This window comes from Erigeron canadensis, chromosome 2, assembly GCF_010389155.1.
Source record: "Erigeron canadensis isolate Cc75 chromosome 2, C_canadensis_v1, whole genome shotgun sequence".
In the NCBI taxonomy this organism is placed as follows: domain Eukaryota; kingdom Viridiplantae; phylum Streptophyta; class Magnoliopsida; order Asterales; family Asteraceae; genus Erigeron; species Erigeron canadensis.
Window position 1 is genome coordinate 40,175,226 of NC_057762.1, and position 25,558 is coordinate 40,200,783.

The 25,558-nt window shown below is 33.2% G+C and overlaps 2 protein-coding genes across 2 annotated transcripts; one reads left to right on the plus strand and one right to left on the minus strand.

Moving 5' to 3' along the window:
* Positions 1 to 14,659: 14,659 nt before the first annotated feature.
* Positions 14,660 to 16,735, plus strand: LOC122586495 (cysteine proteinase 15A-like). Its single transcript, XM_043758477.1, has 4 exons — positions 14,660 to 15,154; positions 15,648 to 15,767; positions 15,875 to 16,118; positions 16,213 to 16,735. Exons 1-4 carry the CDS (start codon positions 14,696 to 14,698, stop codon positions 16,482 to 16,484), a joined length of 1,095 nt encoding a protein of 364 aa, XP_043614412.1. The 5' UTR covers positions 14,660 to 14,695; the 3' UTR covers positions 16,485 to 16,735.
* A 190-nt stretch (positions 16,736 to 16,925) lies between these two features.
* Positions 16,926 to 22,931, minus strand: LOC122586496 (V-type proton ATPase subunit a3-like). Its single transcript, XM_043758478.1, has 18 exons — positions 22,760 to 22,931; positions 21,674 to 21,718; positions 21,422 to 21,541; positions 21,081 to 21,188; positions 20,833 to 20,940; positions 20,555 to 20,728; positions 20,303 to 20,440; positions 19,997 to 20,104; positions 19,795 to 19,902; positions 19,557 to 19,705; positions 19,226 to 19,379; positions 18,788 to 18,948; positions 18,223 to 18,429; positions 17,954 to 18,137; positions 17,794 to 17,877; positions 17,514 to 17,710; positions 17,356 to 17,415; positions 16,926 to 17,271 (listed from the first exon to the last, which is right to left on the minus strand). Exons 1-18 carry the CDS (start codon positions 22,898 to 22,900, stop codon positions 17,067 to 17,069), a joined length of 2,451 nt encoding a protein of 816 aa, XP_043614413.1. The 5' UTR covers positions 22,901 to 22,931; the 3' UTR covers positions 16,926 to 17,066.
* Positions 22,932 to 25,558: the final 2,627 nt, after the last annotated feature.

Sequence of the window (25,558 nt, forward strand, 5' to 3'; positions counted from 1 at the left end):
GAATACACGATTATAGGGGATTTAACCTGATGGAAAGGCTAGAAGAAATCATAGTGCTTTTACCCTAGCTAATAATAAGAAAAATATATGATCAAAGAATGGAAAATATATAAAAGAGATCGAGTACGTACGTAATTGATATAAAGAAATAGAAAAGGACACAGAGGGAGAGTATAGTAATGAGGTGGGTGTATTGGAATTAAGGAGGGAGGGAGGCATGCGAACTAATGATGAAAAACATAGTGCACGAGGGGGGTGGGACTATGGGAGCCAATCCAGCCCAGACGATCGAGAGTTGTGCTGTTGTGGTGTGGTGGGGTTGTTCCCATGCGTCTTCCACCACCACCAGATTTCATTCTTTCGTCATGGTCAAACCAAAAGACCCGCACCATTAACCCACTACCACAATCACTTCAATTCTTTTTGGTTAACTTGTATTACTGTATTATTTGTCTCTACAATTAAATCTTGAGGTCAGGCATGTTAAGTCTTGGAATTTTCCCTCACAATATTTGCAACGATCCATGGCTAACATCTCGTTGTCTAGGGTACGTGCAAACGCTGCTTCACCATTATACGATGAAATTTCCCTGATGTCTATCACGACTGGATGTTGAACAAAAATGAAGTATTCAAAATTTTTAAAGATACTTGTGTATTACATGTATAAATTTATAAGATATATACTCTTAACTCCTAAAATAACTACACTGTCTCTTTTATATCGATAAACTACCAATACTCACCGGCCGGCACCACCTCTAACAATCGTCGCCGCTGCCACGACCATCACCGGTCGATGCCGTTGCATCATGCAAATACTCTTCTAGTTATCAAAAACTCAAATCAACTATGCTGGAGAAAACAATCAAGTTTAGTTACTGACCAAAAAGAAAGAAAAATGAGAGAATCATATGCCATGCTTTGTCTCCCAAATTAATTACAAGTAAGGAGTGTGATTAAACACTGGTAACTTTATTCTCCCCCTTTTTCCAAAAAGCGTGTTTATACAGAGGTAAATTGGTATTGGTATCTGTTCAAAATTTCAATATTCTTGTTGTAAAACGGATGTAATTTTTTCTTAAATTTATTAATGTAAATCGGTTTGATAAATTTTGTATCGCATTTTGTTTCTCATATATACTACCGTAACTTAATTACTGAAATAATGTGTTATTCGTTACGTACCCATAAGGCTATAACCTATATATCAGTATACATTTTAGTAAGGGATAATTACCTAAATAGACTAATAAAGAAGGGCATTTTACAATTTAGACTGCCTTTTCAAAAATATTTAATTTAGACAGAAGACCCGTGGGCTACATAAGAATACATCACGGATGAACCTCACCCAATTAAGTGAAGACATGTGGATGGTGGGGGCTGTTGTACTTTAATAGCTTTATGCATACATATTTTACCGTGTATAGTCATTATTATTATGTTTCTCTCACATATTACTCATGTATGATGCATTATATACACTTTTTCATGCTTTTTTTTTTTCCAATATATACTCTAGTTCTTGTTTAATTAGCTGCACTTCAATATATTAAACAGATCAAGCTACAACCAATAAATATAAATTACAAACGCAACAGCTTGAAGCTTTTTCACTGCGCAGGCAAATGTTGGCTATCAGGCAATGACCACAAACAAACTCACCAAGTGCAAGTAATTAAACTTTCTTTGCAATGCTACTACTTCTTAATTATTCAACAAAAAAGGGTCTAAAAATAGACTTAAAAGTGAATAGACGTGGGAATAAAAACAATACAGTATTAAAGTACTAACTAATAATCCTACTAGCTAGTCAATATGTGTTGAGCGAGCCTACGTACTCTTTTTTGTTTGCATCACAATAACAATCTGGACCAAGATCTTTCACAAACAAACGTTCCCAAATTGACCCTTAACCCATTTTCCTGCTGACCTATATTGACCGTGTTCAACCCGGAACCATTTGATCCATACCCATCAAGATTAATCCAACAATAACTACATGCTCAGCGGCAACAGTCGAGTCATCAATGTAGTTGGCCTGCGCAAAGTACCCAAGAGATGTATACAGAAACATTATATTGGATACCCATATTTAATGAATACAAAACAATTATGACCCGAACAAGATAGAATTGATCCTCAATTAATGTATCATGAGCTACATAATCACTGACATAAACCGAAAAGGTCTCAAAACTATAAGAAAAATCAATTTGTTTGTTGCCACGGTTGCGAAGGCACGATTGACCGTACCACTGCACTTCCCAATTGAGCTCGATTGAGAAAAGGAGGGTGGGTTTCGATGGGCTCGGTAACAAGAAAAGAAGAAGGAGGTGTGGGTTTTGTCGCACAAAAAAAGATGAAATCAGATACGTAAGAGATCTATGACATGATGTATGGCGTATATGTATATGTGAGAGTAATTTGATATAATAACGAGTATATCATACGTATAAAGCTATTGAAGTACAACAGCCCCCACCATCCACATGTCTTCACTTAATTGGGTAAGGTTTATCCGTGATGTATTCTTATGTAGCCCACGGGTCTTTTGTCTAAATTAAATATTTTTGAAAAGGCCGCCTAAGTTGTAAAATGACCTTCTTTATTTGTCTATTTTAGTAATTATCCTTTTTAGTAATACCAACAAATTTTGTGGACTGAAATCCAACTATTTATGTATATGCGAATATCTTATTTTTCATGTAAATAATCAAATTGGCCTTCTCTTATAATAGCAATCAAATAACATTTGGTCTATCAGTATGAAAAAATGAAAGTTCCAACAAATTACTCGTAAATTCAGCAACACAAAACATTCCTACGCTAGTTAAATACATACATAACCGAGTAACCGATCCAACAAAGGATCTTTGATAATTGATAGTATATACTACAAGAGGTTGGTCCCCCAAGAAGGAAAATTTATGGTGTTCCTGCTTTTATAATTAATAATTGGAGCACTATGTACGACTATTTTAATAAGGAAAATGGAAACACAAGTAGTAATACTACTTTTTCAATGGTTAATCTTGGCTATGTTTGATGTATGAGGTGGTTTTTAGTGACTTTAATTGCTTCTTGACGGGAATAAATACATATGATCGTAACTCATATATAAAATTACTTTTTATTTATTTATACTATATTGGTGTCCGCGGGTTGCAGTGACAAAAATAGACAACGTTTGAGGTGTTGTGACAACGTTCAAGGTAGTATGAGAAGCGAGGGAAGGTGAATTATGAGTTAGAGTTTTTGTGCGAGGTAGAGATAGAGTCTGAAATTTTTGTAAGAGTATATTAGTCACAGTGTATAAAATGAAAATAAGGATGCATTAAAATAAAGAGTAAAATATACATATCAGGTTCTTAAAAATTTGAGGGGAATCTATTTGCTTTATAAAGGTGTATAGATAAGAGCATAAAAAAATCGCCAAAATCGTTAGTGTTTTCTTGTTTTTTTAACGAACAAAATATGAAATTAAAATACTACAGGGAGTGAAAAACGTAAATCACCTTTTTGAAGATAAATTGTAAGCTTAAAGTTAAAGGAGCGTATAATGTAAAACATTTAAAAGATAAAGGTGAGGATATAAAATTACAGTGGTAACCTTTTTACCTTTTATATATAACTTGTTTATCTTTTAGTATATTTTTATTATTAGCAGCATGGTTAGATCAGTGGTTAACACTATGACTTCGGATGACATAGGTCATGATATAGGTTCGATCTTCCATTTTATGCAAAGGTTGAAAGGCTTTTTCTACCATATAGGTAAAAAATGCAATAGTCTCTTTACTTAGTAGAGGTATGGTTTGCATATATCTTAACCCTCCCTCATACACCGTCAAGTATTAGGGCTCAAAACCCGCGAAAGGTGACACTGAGAAGTTTATATATATATATATATGATAACACTCCGGTGATAACAGTCTTAAAATAAGAACGGTGAGAACACTTAAAAAACATCATTTTGATGCATTAAAAGTCCATAAAACTAACATAGTGCAGAACTAATTATCATCATTTAAGTGTTTAACAACACATTGATCCGTCAAAATCGAAAAAATCACGTTTTATGGTGGATACATCATTTTGAAGAATATGCATCCAAGATGGATGCACAAAACAAAAAACATGATTTTTTTGATTTTAACAGACCAATGTGTTGCTATACACTTAAATAATGATAATTAGTTATGCGTTATGTTAGTTTTATGCACTTTTAATGCATCAAGTGTTCTCACCGTTCTTATGTTAAGACTGTTCTCACCGGAGTCTATATATATATAGGGTAACACTCCAGTGAGAACAGTCTTAAAATAAGAACGGTGAGAACACTTAAAAAACATCATTTTGATGCATTAAAAGTGCATAAAACTAACATAGTGCTTAACTAATTATCATTATTTAAGTGTTTAACAACACATTGATCCGTCAAAATCGAAAAAATCACGTTTTTTGTTTTGTGCATCCATCTTGGATGCATATTCATCAAAATGATGCATCCACTAAAAAAGGTGATTTCTTTGATTTTGATGGATCAATGTGTTGTTAAACACTTAAATAATGATAATTAGTTAAGCACTATGTTAGCTTTATGGACTTTTAATGCATCAAAATGATGTTTTTTAAGTGTTCTCACCGTTCTTATTTTAAAACTGTTCTTATTTGATTGTCCCCTAAATAGGGTGACAATCAAATGAGAACCAAATTAAAATGTGAACAAATGAGAACACTTAAAAACTACATTTTGATGCATTAAAAGTCCATAAAACTGACATAGTACACAACTAATTATTATTATTTAAGTGTTTAATAACACATTGATCTGTCAAAATAAAAAAAATCACATTTTTTGTTGGATGCGTCATTTTAATGAATATGCATCCAAGATGGATGCACAAAACAAAAAAGTGAGTTTTTCGATTTTGATGGATCAATGTGTTGTTAAACACTTAAATAATGATAATTAGTTAAGCACTATGTTAGTTTTATGGACTTTTAATGCATTAAAATGATGTTTTTAAGTGTTCTCATCGTTCTTATTTTAAAATTGTTCTCACCGGAGTGTTATATATATATATATATATATTACTACTTCGTTGATAATAATGACCCTTTTAGACATGAGTACATCCGTAAAGTACAAGGATTCTTTCAAGTAAGTAATAACTTAAGGGGTAAAATTAAGAAGATCATGACCTTTGAATTAAAATAAAAAGTCAAGATTAAATAATCATCTTTAAATTTTAACCCTTAATTTTAAATCAAGGATTATGATCCTTCCAACTTTACCCCTTATATTGGGATAATCTGAGTGAATCTCTACCCATCTTTACAAGAGTACATGACTAATGCTTGGTGGAACTACTTAAAACTGTTAGAAATACCTTTATATGTTTGCACAAGGTGGTATTTTTGTATCTTTGATTTCTAATGAATTAGAATTAGAATATCATTAAGATGAACAATGTCGTTTTGGATTTTTCTACACAAACAAACATTTTAGATAGGGAAAATTACATAAAAAGGTAATATTTTTATTTAAAATTCCTAATAAGGGGAACCTATTTGGTTTTCGTCTATTAAAAGGAATTTATTTCTGAAAAATTCTCAATAAAGGTAATATCGTTAGTTATTAACGCTAAACTTCCGTTAAAAGTCACATCGGCTTATCACATCACTAAAATACGTTCATTGGTAACAAACTTTGACTAAACTTATAATTAAAATACTTGCATTCGTAATAAACTTTGACTAAACATATAATAGGGATTCGTAACCACAATATAAATAACATCCACTATGATCAGTAAGAACTTTGATTAAATATAACCTTATAATCGGGATTGGTAACAAACTTAGATGGAACCACATTGCCTCGATCAGGATTAGCATCAAATCTTGGCGGCTTTCTTTGAATAGACTTCTTACGCGTGATAACCTTGTGCTCAGAAACATAGATCTTCATTCCACTTGATGCCTGTCTACGACAATGACATTGAAATTGTGGAACACCTCGTCAGCTACTGTTCGGCCTCTGTTTTCGAATTACTTAAAAAAACACGTGAAGACTTTATGATCCAATCTATTGGACTTCTCTAGATCAATTCATCACTCGGGCCTTGAGCATATTAATAAGTCTCAATCACACAGACAACTTGTTATGGAAGAACGGCAACAACATCTATTTTCGAACAAAGCTACTAAAGTGAATCAACCATTTAATGAGAATATGAGATAGTCTATCTTTATTTAACCGAACACTTAATTATCGCAGCAAGCTAGGGATGTAATATCAAATAGTTAATTACGAGTAGTTATAAATATCAATATTAATATTTGTTACCCACTCAGACGTATACGTCAACTTTTTTAAAGAAGTGGCAAGCCAACGTGACATTTAACGGAAACCTGGTGTTAAAAACTAACGATATTATCTTTATTGAGAAATTTATAAAAATGAAATCCTTTTAATAGACGAAAACAAAATAGGTTTCCCTTATTAGGAATTTGAGTAAATTGGTTACCTTTTTATGTATTTTTTTTTTTAGATATATATATATATAAAATATATAATAGGTCAATGATATCACAAATAAAAATTGAGTTAGAACATGCGGTCTTACAGTCCACCTTCTGCACAAAGGGCGTGAGTTCAAATCCCTCCACCAACAACCTCTATTTTGTTTTCTTTTTAAGTTTTTTGGATTTTACATTTTCAGTCCTTCCAAGTTTTTATACATAACCCTCAGCTTTTAATTTGGATGGATTTGGGTATTAGTTTAGTTCACTTTGTAATTTATTTTATTTTGGCTTATTAATACTTTTTACTTTACAAATTTTTTTACATTTTTATAAAAACTTTTAATTCATTTCATACTCTCCGGTTTGGTTTTTTCTTTTGATATTATAAAAAAAAATTTCTCTTTTTTTAGGATACTTTTTTGTGTTTTTTTTGTTTCATTATATATTCCTTAACCTTTTTTTATAACTATTCTACATTTGGATTTTGTATTTTATTTATAACCCGAACATGCGAGATTTTTTATAATAGTATGAAAGTCGGTGATAACACTTTTAATATTACATACGTAGTTAAACACATATTCCCACGGTTGACCAATTTTCTTACCCAAAAAACTTCTTCATAAATACCACAACTCACTTCAACATTAGGCGGTCCATCCGAATTTCCTAGTTAGAAGTAACTCCCAAAATTAGTCATAAATATTTTTAACCCAAAATGTAGATTTACCAAGTAAATCATGACTAGCTAGTTAAATTTCTACTAATCATATACCGAGTATCTACTTACTAACCATACTTATACTTCTTTTAATTCAATTAAATTTTTTTACTACATCATACAATATTATTTTTTAGAAATCTTCATAAAACTGTTTGAGATTCCAAATCATTTTCTATTGTCAAACATGTAAACTTATAGTCGTTACACATTAAGAAAGCTTTGCTTTATCTCAATGTATGCTTTTATGAGACGACTAATCCTTGTATTAAGGAACCAAATGAAGTTGTTTCCACTAATCACTTTTGATTAGTTTTCCCACTTACATCAAATATTTTCATATTGAAGTAATCGCACTCTTGCTTTAAGAGACATCTTGTCCCACTCTCATTCACACCACCATCATTCTTCGCTCTTCAACACCTTATATTAGTTGTTTCTATTTGTCATTAAATCTAAACACTAACCCTGTTTTTACTTTTTTAAAAGTGTCTCCTTTTCAATTTCTGACAACTATTGGATGTTTATGAAAAAAAATAAAGTGTTGAAAAAGTTAATAATAATAAGTGTGATATTATAAGCAATGAAACTATAGTTTTTTTTTTTTTAATTTGTTTATTTACTTTTTTTTTTTAATAATATACGTTTTTCTTTGGTTAAGTATTCGAAATTGTATGTACTTTGTACCTTTATCTATTGCATGAAAAAGCTTTCATTCAATTTAATTAATTTGTAAAATTGAACGAATCGTATAAACAACGGGCTAAATGCTGATGTGGGTGCATCTCGATCGAAAAGTAAGAAGGGCGGAAGATTTTTTTTCTTTAAGCGCAAAAGTAGCGCTTAGAAAGGAGAGTCTTGATGCACATTCCGCGACATAGCATGATATTTCTCTGATGTTTTTACAGTTATCTTTTTTGAAGCAGATAGTTCACAGTGCTCATTCTATTGATATTGGGAAAAAAAGAATAATGTTTACACTCAATTTTCATTACGAAGATGTATCACGTCCGGATCCGTTGCTCAAACCGAATCACGTCTTAGATGTCAGATGATTGTCACGTAAGCATCCAGTCGATTTCTCACACACTTTGTTTAATTTTGCAAGTTAATTACACATAATAATTAATAAACCAAATAAAATTGTTTTTCACATGATAAAAAAAATGTACAAATTACATTCATCACGAGATGCTTAACTTTTTTTTTTTTAAGCAGTAGACTATCATTTGATTACCATAATACTAACATATTACAACCTCATTTTCCACAGGACCTTACATGAGCAAATCATGAATACTTCAATATGTAGGCCATGGAAGCAAAATAACACAAAATTACATAACCAATAAAACAAAATAAATACATCTATGACCAATTGTACCCAACTTGACCATCAAAATGACCCAATCAATCAGACACCCATAATTGTTACCATATATATATATATATATATATATATATTTTATATAAAAATCATTTAAATCGAAAAAACTATAAAAACTTCTAGATAATAATTATTTGATGTACATATATGAACAAATTTATTCACGTATATATAAACAAATTAATAGTTTAAAATTATATATGTTTATTTGTGAATGGTCTTAATGTATATTTAAAGATATAAGCATGTAACTATTATGTATCTAAACTAATTAATGTTTTTATTTTGTTTTTTTAAAGGGTACGCATGCACATAGAAGATATCCAACAAATCAAATCATAGATAAAGCAAAATACGACCTCTCAAGACAAAGACAAGACAGATGGTTTGGTTTAATTTGCACGAGGGATCCCTATTGACTCCTTGGTCTCCCTCCCACTTAACATATATATTGAAGAAGAGATTAACACACACTACTGCATATATATCTTCTTACATTCAACTATTCAATATTTCAATTATTTGTTATCAAAGAATCCCTACACATTTACTAGATACACGAACCACCATTTTTCTTTGCCTCCATTAATTAATTTATTATTTGAATTTAGTTAAGAATTTTAGAATTCTATTACTCTATTATATATGGCTACATACACACAAGTACCAAAATGGCTGAAAAGATCGTAATCTGATAATTATGATCGACTTCCCAGCGTACGTATCCCGTATCCGATCTCTTATCATCTTTGACATGAATTAATATCTAATCTAACTACATATTTCTCACCTTCAAAATTGGATTCATAAACACATAATTAAAAATTAAAATTGAAGACAGGAAATTAAAAGGAAACAAGTTTAATACATTTTCGTGAAACAATTAATGCATAAAGTAATATATATTCCGTATATATAGTATTAATTAATACGAGTATAAAGCTATGAATATCTATGCATGTTTCTTCAATTCATTACTGTACTTTTTTTCATCCCAAAACAACCGTATAGCCCTTATTCACCTATATTCCTATGAAGACCGAAGAAAGAATCATTGCTAGAAAACTTATTACTACAGCTTTTAAATTTACAAACCGTACGTCCTCATAGCTTTGTTTGGCATGTATGTATGATGTATCTGAATGTATCATTAACATTATTCCTTTAAGCGTACGTACGTACATGTACACGTACATCCATTAAAAAATTTAGCTTGAATAAGTCTACTTGAAACCGCTCCCGAGCTTTAGCTTAAAAATATAGCTAGCCGGCCTGATGCATGTACTTTTCCTTCATCGAGGACTCGAGGTCTAACTCCGGCGCACATAATTAATCTGAATATTTAAATGAGTACGTCGCTTTGTGCTCAATATTGAGCATAACAAAACGGATAATAATGATAAATCAACCTAGCTAATTGATAGGCCTAAAAATCAACTTAACCATATGATGATGACACATGGAAGAATTAAAGGTTAAGATTATGAAAGAGATTTAGTGGAATACATGTGTCAAACTCTTAAGGTTTTACGTTGATTTTTAGGCTTATGAATTAGATTGATTGATCATTTTCCTAACAAAATTTATAATGATGAGGGGTCAGAGACTTAGGGGACGTTTGGTAGGAGGGAATCATTGAGAATTGAAATGCAATAAAGAATGGAAATAGTAGGAAAGAGAATGAGTATTTGGAAAGAGAATAATTACATTGTTTGGTAGCAACAGAGAATCATAATAAGAGAAATATAAAAAATAAACAAATTAATATGAATTTTTTTTAACAAAAACTAATTATAATATCATAATATAAATAATTAATATTAATAATTAAATACATGAGAAAAAAAGAAAAAAAAAGTAATTTGATTCCATTCTCACCATTCTTCACCATTTTGGGAGGAATCATGAGAATGGAAGTGATTCCCCATTCTACCTCTTCATTTTCATTCTCTTGTGTAACCAAACAAGAGAAGTGATTCTCATTCAATTTCCACCATTTCCATTCCACCCTACCAAACACCGTATATATGCAATTTCGATGACTCATTAAACTGGTCGGTAGTAGTTATCAAGCTTATAATGAGCACCAAGTTGGTGAGCGACTATATTATATGTTGATTTGTTATCGAATAATAATTAACAACCGTCTATATGAGCTTTTTTTTTAACCATATATACGAAACCTATGAAAATCAATATTGGACGATTCATCAATGCAAGTATCATCAAATATTATTATACTTATATATATTAGCTAGGAATAATACGAGTGTTGGAATAAACATGATTCAATTCGAGTGATAAAACATCCTCAATCGTCTTGTGGAACCTGTAAGAGCATAAAACATAATTGCTATTGATTTCGGGTTCCCATAACAAGGTGATTGAATAATAATGGGATGATAAATTCGGCTGGAACATGATGCACGAATTAGAGTGGAATACACACATGAAAATTAGGGTATTATGTGTGTAGGGATTAACCTTAACTTAGGGTTAATTACCCTCTATTTATAATGAGAGTAATTACACATTCAACCCTTTAGTATTTACACATTCAACCCTTCTGGTGTTTAATGTGTGTACCATTAGTCCTCTTAGTTACAATCATCTAATGGGAAACCCTATACTACGTCTCTAAGAATATATACGCCCATCATATATTTATTTAGACATAGGAATTTCAGTTATTGTCAATTATCATATCAGGAATGATACATGATCAGTGACGGTCACACTAACGTGGTTCCAACAACGAGTACTAAGATAATCTAGTAACTCTACTTTAAAAATTATTTATGCTAAAATGAAGATTAATAAATTATCTGTTTTATTATCACAAGATTAAACACAAATCTGTTAAACCCGCACGCATATGTATAAGATCGAGTTGTTGTTATTGGGAAATATTTATCATGCACGATTAAAAGATTAATTAAAGTATATACATATATATCCGTTAAACCCAATTTAATCATTTTCTCCAACGTACATGAAGTCCCATTTGAAAACCAGATATGCAATGGCGGATGATATGAAGGCCAGGCCAGGCAGGCCACGAGGGAGTTGTTTTAATTAATTACTCTTAAAAAATTGGTTTGTACGTAATTAACAAATTTATCTTGATATTTAAATGTAATTATTTAAAGTTTTACCTGTTTGACAACGAATTTTTTTTTTGTTATGAACTTATGATGACCATCCCTTTCAAGAATTGGATATCAAATTTCCGCCGCTTCAGATTAATTTGGAAGTGAAAAAGCATCCATCGTATGAATGTATCACATTTTGGCAAAGATGCCCTATAAGGCTAAAATTAAACTAAACATGGGGAATATGTCCTACAAGACAAAACCTGCCCAAGACAGAAGGTGATAGATCAATATGGGACTTGGGACCCAAAAATTACTCCAAATATATACCTTCCATACAACACAATGAAGATTCATAATTTGTCACTTTCATGATCCATATGCACATAGTCATAGTTATTTGCATGCGCGTGACAAGATAGATAATTAAGTCAGTGGACGACAAAACTTGTAGCTCTTCATGCTCAATATATAAGAACCTGGCCACTAATTGATATTATTTCGTTCAACTAATTCCACCCAATTCATAGTGCAACATTTCTAATAATTAGCCAACATATATATATATAGCTAGCACAAGTACTGTGACAGCACGAAAATATATAGGCCGTTTCTATCAAAAAATGACTGATCAGTTAGAGGGTAGTAAAATTTGGTGAGAAGTCCAGTGTTATACGAGTAATATATATATATATGGGGGAAGGGAAGGTGGTGCTGTTAGGCACCTAAGTTGGGTGAAATCTCTCTCACATGCTAATTTTTTAATTCATGAAAAACATGGGGGCCATCATTTATTCATTATAAAATTATGGATTAAAAAATTAGCATGTGAGGGGGATTTCACCCAAGTTGGGTGGTGCTGTCTCACACCTTCACTTTTCCCTATATATATATTTGGTGTAAACCGGTTAAAATTTTCGTCTTGTATCAAAAATCATGTCAATTTGGTAGGCCTCATATGAAAAAGAGTATTATCTAAAAGTTGTCCAAAGTAAATTTTTTTTTTCCCCTCAAGTCTTTCAAAGCTAACTTATCAATCGACCTGTTTATACAACGAATCATGTTCCTAGTGCGGATGGACCTTAATTATTGTGGTGGGGGATGATTAATTTAAGATATACAGTATGTTGACACTCTCTTCTGGTAAGGCTTCGCCTTTTATATGCCTGGATCAATGTGTATTGTGTCTTGTGAGCTTTTGTTATATTTATGGATCATGCCTCTTCCAATTATTTTTCATCCGATGGATCTTCGTAATTAATCAACCTAATAATTCTCCTAATTATAGGATCAAGGCTCTTGGATAGGCTTCAATCCGGATTTTACTCGAGGTGAAGATCTTGCTACTTTTGGAGATGATATTCTTAAATTGGTTTATGAGATCCGAATATAAGAATTTCGACAAGTTTTGTCACTTTTGAAGGCTCTTTCAACAGATTTGAGTCATGTTGTTGCATAAGACTTGTGGAGATATCGTTATAACTTGTCTAAATGACTAAATGTCTTTGAGCACGATGCTAACCATTTAAAGACGAAGCCCATTAGTGTATATGATGCTAAACCCAACTTTTAAAAGCCATTGGGCCAAATGGGCTTACCTTTTATTGGATATGGTAGCTTGTCACTTCTGTAAATCACATAAAGACTGACGTATTTCGGTATTTTGGCATTTTTCTTTTAACCAGATACGAAACTTTTTTTAATTGGATCAACTGTCAATTTTTATCTTATATTTTTATAGATATGACTATTTGAGTGTAGGCAGGTAAAATGTCGGATCAACTATGCATTTTAACATTATTAGTCACTATATATCGGAGGGTCAATTAGATTTAGCAAACCCTTAAAATCACTATGTATATACAAAAGGAGAAAAGCTTGTAGTTAAAAGTTACATTTTACATGCCTACACTCAAATAGTCTGTATGAACTCCTGATCAACATATTAGTTTAGTTTAGCATACATATAAGAGTTATGTATCAAATGACTTGCTAATATCAACAACGATTTATTATCAAGAAAGTTATGAGGTACTGTGGTAGACGCTAGCTAGTGCTTTTATGAAACCATGTGTTGTGTCTTGAATGTATAGTTTGGCCTATTTTTAGTAGGCAAGTTTTAAAACTGAATTTGAAATTCTATTAATATCTAAAATTACATGTGGAATGACGTGAAATGAGCCCTTATTTCATCATCATGATCTCCCAATGAAATAGTATCTCCCTCCTATTGCTATTTATGGGGTCATGTCGAAACTATGGCTTAATAGTATCTCCTATTGCTATTTATGCGATTCCTAGGATTTTCATTTTCCCGGGATTTCTCGCTTAATATCTGATGTCTCTGAGGGAATCCAAGCTACTAAGTTGAAATTTTGCTACAACTATAATAATCAAATACGATATCAACCACATCTTTTTGGTATTTACACTTAACATTACATATTAAGTTGTGGACTAGTCAATAAATCGACGAACATAAGTTAACAAAAGGTAACCTTTAACCTATACACCAATGTGTATATTACGTAAAATTGAACATCTTATCAAATCAAAGCTTTTGCATAGCTTTAATAGATTAGTCTTGTTCTAATGACGAGTCATGCTTCATTAATATTTTACCAAGTAAGTATACTTAATCATGAAAAACTATAGATTTACATGTATTTCAATAGACACATGTTCCATGCTCTTCTCATTTAATAACAAAATTCTATACATAGGGTATCAATTTGCAACTTCTCCTAATTTGTAAGGACCGTAGAAAAGTAGAAAACCAATCACATGTTAGGCAAATTCTCGACGCAACTTCCTAGAAATATCTTCAAGAAATCAAAGACCACCACGTGTCAAAATCCCAACGGCTGCATCCCTACCTACTATCTTCTCGGAACCACTATAATTAAAGCATCAAACACAAACCCCACTTTTCAAAAATATCTCACACACACTACCACCATGACCATAAATATCCTATCCATTTCCTCCCTCCTCCTCCTCCTCGTCGCCGCTGTGACGGCCGACTCATCAGATCCCTTAATCCGCCAAGTAGTCCAAGATGTTGAAACGGAAATCGAATCCGACCCGTTACTTAACCCGGAACACCATTTCAAGCTATTTAAAAACAAATTTGGAAAGACTTATGACACAGATGAAGAACACGAATACCGTTTGACTGTTTTTAAGTCAAACTTACGACGTGCTAAACGTCATCAGCTGCTTGATCCAACAGCCAAACACGGAGTTACTAAGTTTTCGGATTTAACTCCTTCTGAATTTAGAAAGAAATATTTAGGATTAAAAAGTAAATTGAAACTTCCAGCTGATGCTAACAAAGCACCTCTTCTTCCTACTGCTAACCTTCCTGAAGATTTTGATTGGCGTGATAAAGGCGCCGTTACTCCCGTCAAAAATCAGGTATATATTATGTTATACTTTCTAGTACTCCTTTTAGTTGATGTGGAGTTCTGAATATGCTGAGCTGTAGTTTCAAGCTTTAAGCTTTAAGTATATTGGAGTATATCCTATAAATTTGTATGCATATAATTTAGACAAGTCTAATCGAGTTTGGTGTTTGAAGCTTATGACCGTACGTCGTTGGTAATAAATTCAAAGTTAAGCCCGAATTTCCTAGAGCTAGTTAAGGTCTGATTGATACTATACATGAAGCTTATAACGAGTCCAGCTGGAAACAATCAACTTTTCAATGATTATAGATGGAATGTTTATCAATATGACAATTGTCTATTTAAATATGCTGTTGTTATTAGTGTCTGATATGAAAACGATACGTGTTTGTGTAGAATTTGAGTACTATTTAATACAAGTTACTGTGTGTATTGGTCGTCGGATCAGCTTTTGTCTTGAAAGTTTATTCACTTGTTTGTTCATTCGTGGATTTTTGTTATAGGGTTCATGTGGATCATGCTGGTCGTTTAGTACAACAGGAGCTTTGGAGGGATCTCACTTTCTTCAAACTGGGGAGTTGGTTAGCTTGAGTGAACAACAGCTTGTGGACTGTGATCATGAGGTTTGTTTTCGCTTGTTGCCTTTTATCTTTAGTTGAATAACTTCTGATTATATGATTTGTTAGGATTTTGAAGTCAAATAATTTGATTTGGATTATGGTTTTGGCAGTGTGATCCTGCAGAATACAATTCATGTGACTCGGGTTGCAATGGTGGGTTGATGAACAATGCATTTGAGTACATATTGAAGGCAGGTGGTGTCCAAAAAGAAGCGGATTATCCTTACACCGGAAAGGATGGTACCTGCAAATTTGACAAGTCTAAGATTGCTGCCTCCGTGTCCAACTTCAGCGTCGTATCCACTGACGAAGACCAAATCGCTGCTAACCTTGTCAAAAATGGCCCTCTTGCAAGTAAATAAATACATCCATCATTCTTTTATCATATATACCTTTTAAAAGGCAACTTATTTACATTTAATTGTATATTTTTGTCGTTGCTGTACAGTTGGGATCAATGCGGCTTGGATGCAAACATACATCGGTCAAGTATCATGTCCATACATTTGCTCAAAGACAAGAATGGATCATGGTGTGCTTCTTGTCGGGTATGGGTCTGCAGGGTATGCCCCTCTGAGGTTCAAAGAGAAGCCATATTGGATCATTAAGAACTCATGGGGAGAGGACTGGGGAGAGGAGGGATACTACAAGCTTTGCAGTGGTTACAATGCTTGTGGGATGGACACCATGGTCTCTGCTGTTGTTTCTACAAACACTTGAAGATCTTTATTTCTAATGCGGATTTGATGGTCGGTCGCATTTGTAAATATGTATAAGCTATGATGTATCCTTGTTAAAACTGTATGGCCCTTAATTAATGCCATGAAGTACCAACATGACATGGCTTGAATTAGCTCATGGTCTGTACGTTTGGTCTTATGTAGTTTCGGTTTATGTTTTTAATTTCTAGCATAATGTGGGGATCAAACAATTTGGAACCTTTTTATTTAGAAAACTTTGGTTTCCATCAATATGACAATATGTATGTTTTATATTTCATGTAATTTTAAGAGTGGTGGGATTGAATGTATAACTGTGAACCAAAACACATGAATGAGCAAAAATTGCCTTTTCTAAGTTCAAGGGTGCAATAATCATTGCACTTGAAACAGATTGATTTTGAGAACAAATGCAAAAAGAAAAGAGAGTTAGGGCATGAAAACATAGACGAAAGAACAATTTAAAAACAGAAATAAGATTTTCGAGCAACGGGCCAACCTCTGGTCTCATCTCATTGCATGTTGTAGCAGCAATTGGACGCGTCAATAAAATCAAGCAACTGAAGCTTCAAAAATTGTTTTATCACTCTTCATCGTTGGGAATTAAAGCAAATGAAAAAGGGGAGAATTTGTAGCCATTTCCCTCATAGAACTTGTTCTGGAATTCTACCCAGTGAAGTCTGAGGGCATGCAGGAATGCACTCAAAGTTTCCATTACCAAGAGCACACCAACTGTCGCAAAAATGAATACGATAATGCCAATTACAAGTATCACCGTACTGTTGTATCTGCAGTCAGAAAGTATATAATACATTAGTAAGATACTTGGTACTGATTAATAGGAGACACAAGTCGCACATATGATAACTTACCCCCAGGCCAGAAGCAGAACCTTCTCATAAAATACACTAGAAAGCTCTGAATGCGCTAGACTGAATACAAAATGAAATAGTAGTTATTCGGATATATGAACTTTCTGAGGTACTGCTCTATGTTTCCTGTTTCAAGCTTTGTGAAGTCTCTTACTTACCTTAGAGCCCACAGACGTAGGTATGATGCAGTGTTAGATACTGAACCAAGAACAAACTCGATAGTATGTATTAGCTGATGCACCATAACTTCACCGAACTCAAATTCCTCATGTCCGCTATGTGACCTCTCATTTGGATCTGGTTCAATAGTGTCATCGACATTTCCAAGTGGTTCGTAGGTTTCACCTTGGTGTCTCTAGTAAACAATGTGACGACATTACACTAATTATTTTGATAATATACTACTATCGACATATTTGTATACAGATATGTGCTTACTTCCTCATGTTGCTTCTGCAAAAGAAATGGCTTTGGAATCAGCATCCATGGTACGGCAACAAGTGCCATCAATAACAGCAGTAACTGAAAGGAGAGTAAATTCAGTCAAGATTCTGTTTATAGCAACAAAAATTACATGATAAGTATAACTAGATGAGACCTGGAGATACTTCTGGCCGATAAATAGCTGATTGTCCTCCAAATCGTCCATGGGACTGAGGAACATATATATCATTATGTGGTAAAGATCAGCTTGTGAACCAGTGCACCATTTCACGATAATGAGTAATGAAAGGTAGCCAAACAAACTATTCAAGAATATCATCTGCGGGATGAATTGGTACCTGAAGTATTGCAAATCAAATGCATAACTATATAATCAACTTTTACCTCAAGTAGCAAGAAACAATAAACATCCGGCTAGCTTACCAGATGTCTATGTCATTGTGGAAAAACTTGGCATTATAATAGCTCAAAATGATTCCAAGATTCATCTGAGCAACTCCTAGTAAGATTGACATTTTCATCTTCAGTGAGTTAAGAAATGGCAATTCACTGCGGGTCCCATGCCATATGGGATCAACACCAAATGGATAAGTGTTTCGCTCCTTAATCAATCCAACAGTAGTGGCATCCCTGCAGAAAAAGTTTGGGTTTGAAGGTGATAGAATTCAACTGAAGATGATTATAGATTAGAGGTGGCAAAATGGGCGGGTCAGATAATTTTCATTATGGGTCAAAACTCAGAAAAATCCAAACAATTTGAACACAACAATTTGGAAAATTTCCTTTTTATTCATAAAAATGCACTTTGGAAGACTTTGCGAAGCTTTTTTAAGCCCGACGGCTATATAGCAAGATCCATATACCAGTCATGTTATGCTAAATTTTAATATTACCCATTGATGCATCAAAATATAACATAAACTTCGTCGGCCGTTAATAAAAAATGGATTAAAGTTTCCCCTCTTATTAAATTTTAATGTATCGATACCTGCAGGACGAATCACGGCAGACATAGGCAGAAGGACCAAAAAATTCATATGGAACAGAAAAGAACTCATTATATATCAGTCCCGTGTATATTGAAAATATTGACATCATTATGATAACATAACGGCCACCAAACGCCATCTCCATGATATCTCCTAGTTTCTGATACCCATAAAAGAAAATTGTCAATACAGCAAGAATAAAAGTACAATATAGATATCTGGTAAGCAAAACTAAATGATCATACACTGGAGAGATAACTAATATGCTTTGAACATAATACAGACTGGGAGATATCCTTTTGAACATAATGCAGACTGGGTTGTGTATTCAGTAAAATAGAAACCCGCAAGATGTAGCTATATTATAAACAAACATTATAAACAATATTTTCAACTTCCACACTTGAAGCTAGTCACAGAAATAAAAAGTTCTTTACCTGAGTGGAGTATGTTTTTTCCCTCAGAATAAGAATTAGTGTCGCAAGAAACAAGCATATACCATGTCCCCAATCTCCGAACATGACAGCAAACAGGAACGGAAAAGTAACAACTGTGTACACACCAGGATTCGCCTCTTGATACTTGGCCACCCTAAAATGGTAAAAGCCTAGTCAGTTTGACTATTATGCAAATGAATGATGGACAATAAATGAGATAGATGATAAATATAAGAAACTCAATTAACAGAATTACATTAATGGTATAGCTAAATAGATAAGCTGCAAGAAAGACAGAACATAGATAAAACTGTATGTCTCATATGCTTACCCATAAGCATTTACAATCTCTTGAAATGCAGATGTAAACTTATTTGTGCGGAAAAAAGTAGGCGGTGATTCCTTAGAATGCAGAATCTCAAATATGGCCCCAACCTGTGAGTTACTGTCGATGGTCGCTTGCATCAATGTGTTTTGAATCTGCAAAAGACAGGCTGAAAGCATGTCATATTTTTCAATCATATATCCAACACGAGTTTATAAAACTTCATGGAGATGCTACAATGTACCTGACTTGTAGAAATCGTAGGACACCAACCTTCTGCCACAAGGCACTTTTTTGTCACATCAAAACTTAGCATATTCAACGTGTGGTAAATGGATTTCTCTTTCTTGACCTTTCATCAGTTATGAACACAAAGTTTCAACGAGATATCCATGATTAAGAAAGACTCGATAATATGTAATATGTTTTAGACTAGTGAAGATTACCAGATTGTTCCAATGTTCAAATTGATGACTAATAGCCTCTACCACACTTCTCCAGTGATGTTCTCCAACGTCAATAGTCGTTTTTAGCTCTGAAAGCTTTCCAGTCACCTGGAGAAATATAGGCCTTAGTAAACATAAGTGTTAGATAAGAAAGACGATATAGTGCTTCCTCTGCCCCCAAAGAGTCCATGTTTGACTTTTACATACCAAATAGATGTCGTGAATTGAGTATCAAATAAACTTACAGTGTGATGAAAGAAACATATGTTTCGATGGTACATTACATTAAAAAACTAGAAGGCATACCTCTGTAATGATCTGATGTTGTTTTCCTAGGTCATCAGTGAATGGGTAACGGTTTGCTCCAAATGCATCACATATTTTCAAGACCTTGCTTTTTGCCCTTTCTCCAGAATGAAACACAATAAAAACATTTTTCTCCACCTGTAAATCATCGATGACTAATCTATCATCAAGGTTTGTATAAAGAAGAAGAAACATCCATACTAAGTGGTTCCAAATAGTCCACTATTGTATTGTGAATGGTTCTCATCTGACCTTATGCCCCGACACTGGATCAATGACAGGTTCTTCAATGGATTCTTGCTTTAAGAACACGTTACCCCTTGTTGCACGGAACAGGATCCTTTCAAAAGCTATTGATTTATCTCTGGGAACCAGACCACTGACATACCTCAGCTTAACTTGCTTTGACAAATCGGTTGTCATTTCCTTAAAGCCATACAAGGAAAGAGGCCAGATATATTATGGCAATATGCAATACAAAAATTTATATTAACATAAAGATATGTAGCATTCAAATCACACACAAGTACTTGTTCTAATAGCAGAGGACTGTCGATTGATCTTTCAATACACCGATGTTCTTGTTCTCTATGCTGAACTGTAGCCCTCTTTTGAGCAGAACTAAAAACCTCACCCGCCTGAATAAACACACACACACAAAAAAAAAAAAAAAAACCATTTATGAACTTGTATATATTAATGCAGCACTAATTAAACATATCCTGAAAATTTTATAATCATATACATATGTACATTAACCTAGCTAGCTAGGTCTTACCTTCTGCAGAACAAGTCTGTATTCTAAAAGTTCATTATAAGCATGTTGTAGCTTTTCAGAGTTTCCGTTCATCTCTACCAGCTCGCCTTCAAGCTCTCCAAGTTTAACCTTATAATAGTTGTCCCAAAAGTTACGAATAAGTTATAGCATAAGTTGATTGATAACCAGTTTTTTTTTTCTTTATTTTGAACGGCATTGTATTCTACTCCTACTTCTAAATTACATGTATTTCTAGAAACCAGGACTCTCGAAATCCCCCTATTAATCCACCCTCACAAATGTGAAAAGTAGGACTCGAACCCAGGTGGATCCTCGTGTAAATGCATGTTTATAGTATCTACCTCTAATTCATCTAGACTAATGACTGAGCTATATGCTGACTTTGATGGGGAAAGCCCGGCCTTATACATTTGATCCTTGAAGAACCGTAGCTTGCGTGCCATCTCTCCACACCTTTTAATCTATGTATGAAAAGATTATTGAATTCAACAGATTAGCATATATAGCAAGACAACATTCTTAGCATATGAAAACAATGAGAAATTAAGTATTTTATCACGAGACGTGCACATTTTAGTGAACGCTGAACGTACCTGAGTAGCATACGTCCTCTGGAATGGACTCTTTTCCATGTTGAGCTAAACAAATAGAAGAAGGAAAAAGGATGTATAGGTTCAATCCATGAATACTACATATATGTTGATGCATGATAATATATACAACAAAAACTTTCATGCACGGTAATACATATTAAGTAAAGTAAAATAACTCCCAATGCTGTCTTCCACGGGTTTTGGGTCCCAAGTACCGTCTTCAACGGTGTATGAGGGAGGTTGAGATGTAGACAGTCTTACCCCTACTAAAGGTAGAGAGACTGCTTTCAGGTTTTACCAAAGGTAGAAAAGGACCTCCAGCCTTGCTAGGCATGAGGATCAAACCCATGACCTATGTCTCCAGAGGCAAGAACTTCAACCACTGATCCAACCAGTTGGTAATACATATATATTGTAAAAAATCTCAAAATTAAGCACAAAAAGAAACAATACAATACAATACGATACGATACATACAATTATGTAGGAAAAGCAATTATGAAAATGAAATTATCCAAAAACTCACATAAGCTTTTAGAAAAAAATGCAGTTGAGTTACTAAACAATTTTGTCCATGTAAAGTCAACTACATTGAAGTTAACTACATATATATATTGGCTTATTCGGAATAATACTAGCTAGTTTTTTTCACCGTTAGTGCTGACGTGTTAGCATCAAGTGGAAACACACGTATGCATACAAATGGCTTAACCAATAATAAATAAAATGTACGTATATAGCAATATTGTAGTTGAGTGATCGTTTTTCTTTCTCTTGAAAACTTATGTGACTTTCTTTTTCCATTCGCAAATGTCTTGCATATACGTAGTTTTAGAATGATAAATGTGTCATACAATGCATGTTGGATCAATTGTTCATCAACATGTATATACAGTAAATAAATGTGAATCATAAATGTTAAGATAATATGTATAACAATGAAGTGTACAAAAAGAAAAAGTTAATTAGATGGAAACCCGTTGATCCCTATACTATTTGGTACCTACTAATTCCCAACCAGGCTAGATAATATTATGTATAACAATGAAGTGTATATGTATGATAATGTATAACATGCATACGTACATCTTTAAACTGGAAAAGGCCGAGGTCACCAAGATAGGAAATGACACGATGAGCAGATTCAACGGGAATGATGACACGAGCTAATTGCATTGGCTCTGATCGCATCAGATCCATCATGGGAAGACGTTCTCCTTCAGCCATTGCGCCACGTACGTACTCTCAGCTCAAACAAATCTTGATTATTACAACAATTTATTAACATAACATGATTAATTAGATGATCATGTTGTACGTGAATTTCAACGCAAAAGATTATAATTTCGTTGAAAAGATTTAACCGGCTAGCTGGCAATAATTATGGAAATTATATTATTAAGGCTGTTATGGAGGGAGGATGGTTGTTGTGATTTACAATTAGTCGGTAATTGGCTGGTATTTCTCCTGGTATATGTTTGGGGGATGCAAGCAATTAATAGATGATGATGCCTGGTTAATTGGCTAGCTTGATTTTGTCTATATATATATATATATATTACACGTAAAATTAGCATCTTATTTATATATGTATGAGTTTATATAAATGCCCTTATATAAATGCCCTTATATATATGTATGAGTTTACAAAGGGTGGTAAAAATGCCCTTATATAAATGCTCCACAGTCTACACCATCTAACCCAAATGGATTTGGGTTATAGATATGGGTTATTTATATGGGTACGTTTCGGCTAGGTTGAATTGTTAAATATTTTGATAACCCGAATCATTGTTATGGGAATCATCGATCCCTACAGTGAACTGTACGAAGGGATCTTAGCTGCATTTAAGTTGTTATGGAGGCTGCATTTAAGTTGTTATCGAGGGCAGTCATGAACACTTTGAAACATGTAGGGTTGAAAATTATTATACTTTATAGACCTTTTATATAGTTTGTTGTATATATGTTACCTATTAAAAAATAAAAATATAATCACAGTTTTAAGAATTGTCACTAACAACTTATTACATGCTTAAAAACTTATACATTATATATTAATAACCGCTTTTGAATTTTTTTAATATCAAAGTACAAATTTTAATACACCCAATTAACTCGATCTAAGGCCATTGCTTATAACCGTCCCCATGGTGCGTCCCAAGCACCAAGGACGCAAGACATTGATGGCATGGAGGCATGAAACGTCCGGTTTGAGCGTCTTCAAGGGAGAGTTCTCCCGAGGACTATCAAGGACGACGAAAGTGGGGTAGGAGGAGCGAGGAGTGGTGTGAGCGAGGAGCGAAGTGGGGTAAGGTGTGGCGAAGCTTGTCTTATGGACAGGGGGAGTCTTGAGGGAGTCCTGGGTGGTGTGATGCTGGTGTGCCAGTAAAAAGTTCTGAAGACGTAGTCCTTATAAGGAAATGACTAATAACAAAATATAAAAAAAAAAAAATTTAAAGAACATAAATAAACATGTATAAGGTGAACTTTTTTTTAAAAAAAAATAATCTATAAGGGAACAAAAATATTGATTGTTGACCCTTGCGCGCTAATGCTCTTTTTAATTCATTTTTCAATTGTCATGAGTTTTCATTCCGTAATTGGCTCTCATCTCGTCAAATGTTGAGTGATATCACAATATACTAATGAGCTAGCTACTTGCTACATCTTTGTGTGTTTCTTTTTATTAATGTTATTACACACTTTATTATGCATTTGAATCATCAAATTATATATATAAGTTTTGTATGTACGTTAATACGTAACAAAATATCATCATTTTAATTTCAACGATTGGTACTTATTTCTTCATTTTACATATTTCAGTTTGACTTTCATATATGTAAGTATTTTTTGTGGTGACTGAAAACTTCAGTTTGGGATGATGCATGATTCGATCAACGAATAATATGGGTCAACTTTTTGCATAGCTTTGACCAAAAACTTTTTCTCGCTGGTTGAGCTTTCGCCCTTTTAAGAGACATAAAACGAGTCATGTAAAAGGCGATCAATATTATTTACGATCATATATAGATCGAATGTGTAATCATGCATTCCGGCCTGCTGTATAAATGTACGGGTTTAACTATATATATATATATATATATATATATATATATATATATATATCTATACTACCTATATAAACAAACTACCCTTTCTCCATTTAACTTTTGACCTTTGGATTACCTAATATACCCTCTACATTTAAACTACTTCCACACATCTTATCCATGAAATTCCAAAATTACCTTTAATAAATAACCTCACAATTATCTAAAACCCATATTGTTATAAAATCCCCATTAACTCTAAAATTATTGTTGAAAGTATTGTTACAGATAAGAAAAAACATCTTAATTGTCAGAAATTATATTACAAAATGTTTAAACAATAATTACCTTTTTATAACTCACGAAATTACGAACCAATTATGTCCTTTATATATTCATATTAAATTTTAATCTTTGACTTTATTTTTTTTAATTGTCTTGGTCTACTCCTCTACAATTGTAAGTGGTTATTTTTCATGGTTAGTGTTTGCACTTCATTATTTTTTGCACCTAATATGCGACTTATTTTTAGAATGATATATATATGGTTAGATCCTGCATTGACGCATCACATGAAAGTAAATTAAACGCTATAAACCGTTACGATGTCTAAAACGTTATAAACCGTCGCCGCTGTAACGCGCGGGCACCACCTTAGTATATATATATGTGCGTTAATTTTAAATTAGATTTTTGGTTGATTCAGAAATGATACTTAAGTCGGCAAAAAGCAACCTCGAGCTCACAACCGAAATCACCAAGTCAAACCGTTTCATTTGTAACTTTCTTTAGTTGAAACTTGAAACACATACAGTACGTACAATTAAGG

What these genes read in the sequence shown, in the direction of transcription:
- LOC122586495 (XM_043758477.1), top strand. Translation starts at nt 14,696, where the DNA reads ATGACCATAAATATCCTATCCATTTCCTCCCTCCTCCTCCTCCTCGTC. An exon ending in TTACTCCCGTCAAAAATCAG is followed by an intron (nt 15,155 to 15,647) that starts GTATATATTATG and finishes TTTTTGTTATAG; the next exon opens with GGTTCATGTGGATCATGCTG. An exon ending in CAAAAATGGCCCTCTTGCAA is followed by an intron (nt 16,119 to 16,212) that starts GTAAATAAATAC and finishes GTTGCTGTACAG; the next exon opens with TTGGGATCAATGCGGCTTGG.
- LOC122586496 (XM_043758478.1), bottom strand. Translation starts at nt 22,900, where the DNA reads ATGGCTGAAGGAGAACGTCTTCCCATGATGGATCTGATGCGATCAGAG. An exon ending in AACATCAGATCATTACAGAG is followed by an intron (nt 20,105 to 20,302) that starts GTATGCCTTCTA and finishes ATATTTCTCCAG; the next exon opens with GTGACTGGAAAGCTTTCAGA. An exon ending in TCGGCCAGAAGTATCTCCAG is followed by an intron (nt 17,878 to 17,953) that starts GTCTCATCTAGT and finishes CTCTCCTTTCAG; the next exon opens with TTACTGCTGTTATTGATGGC.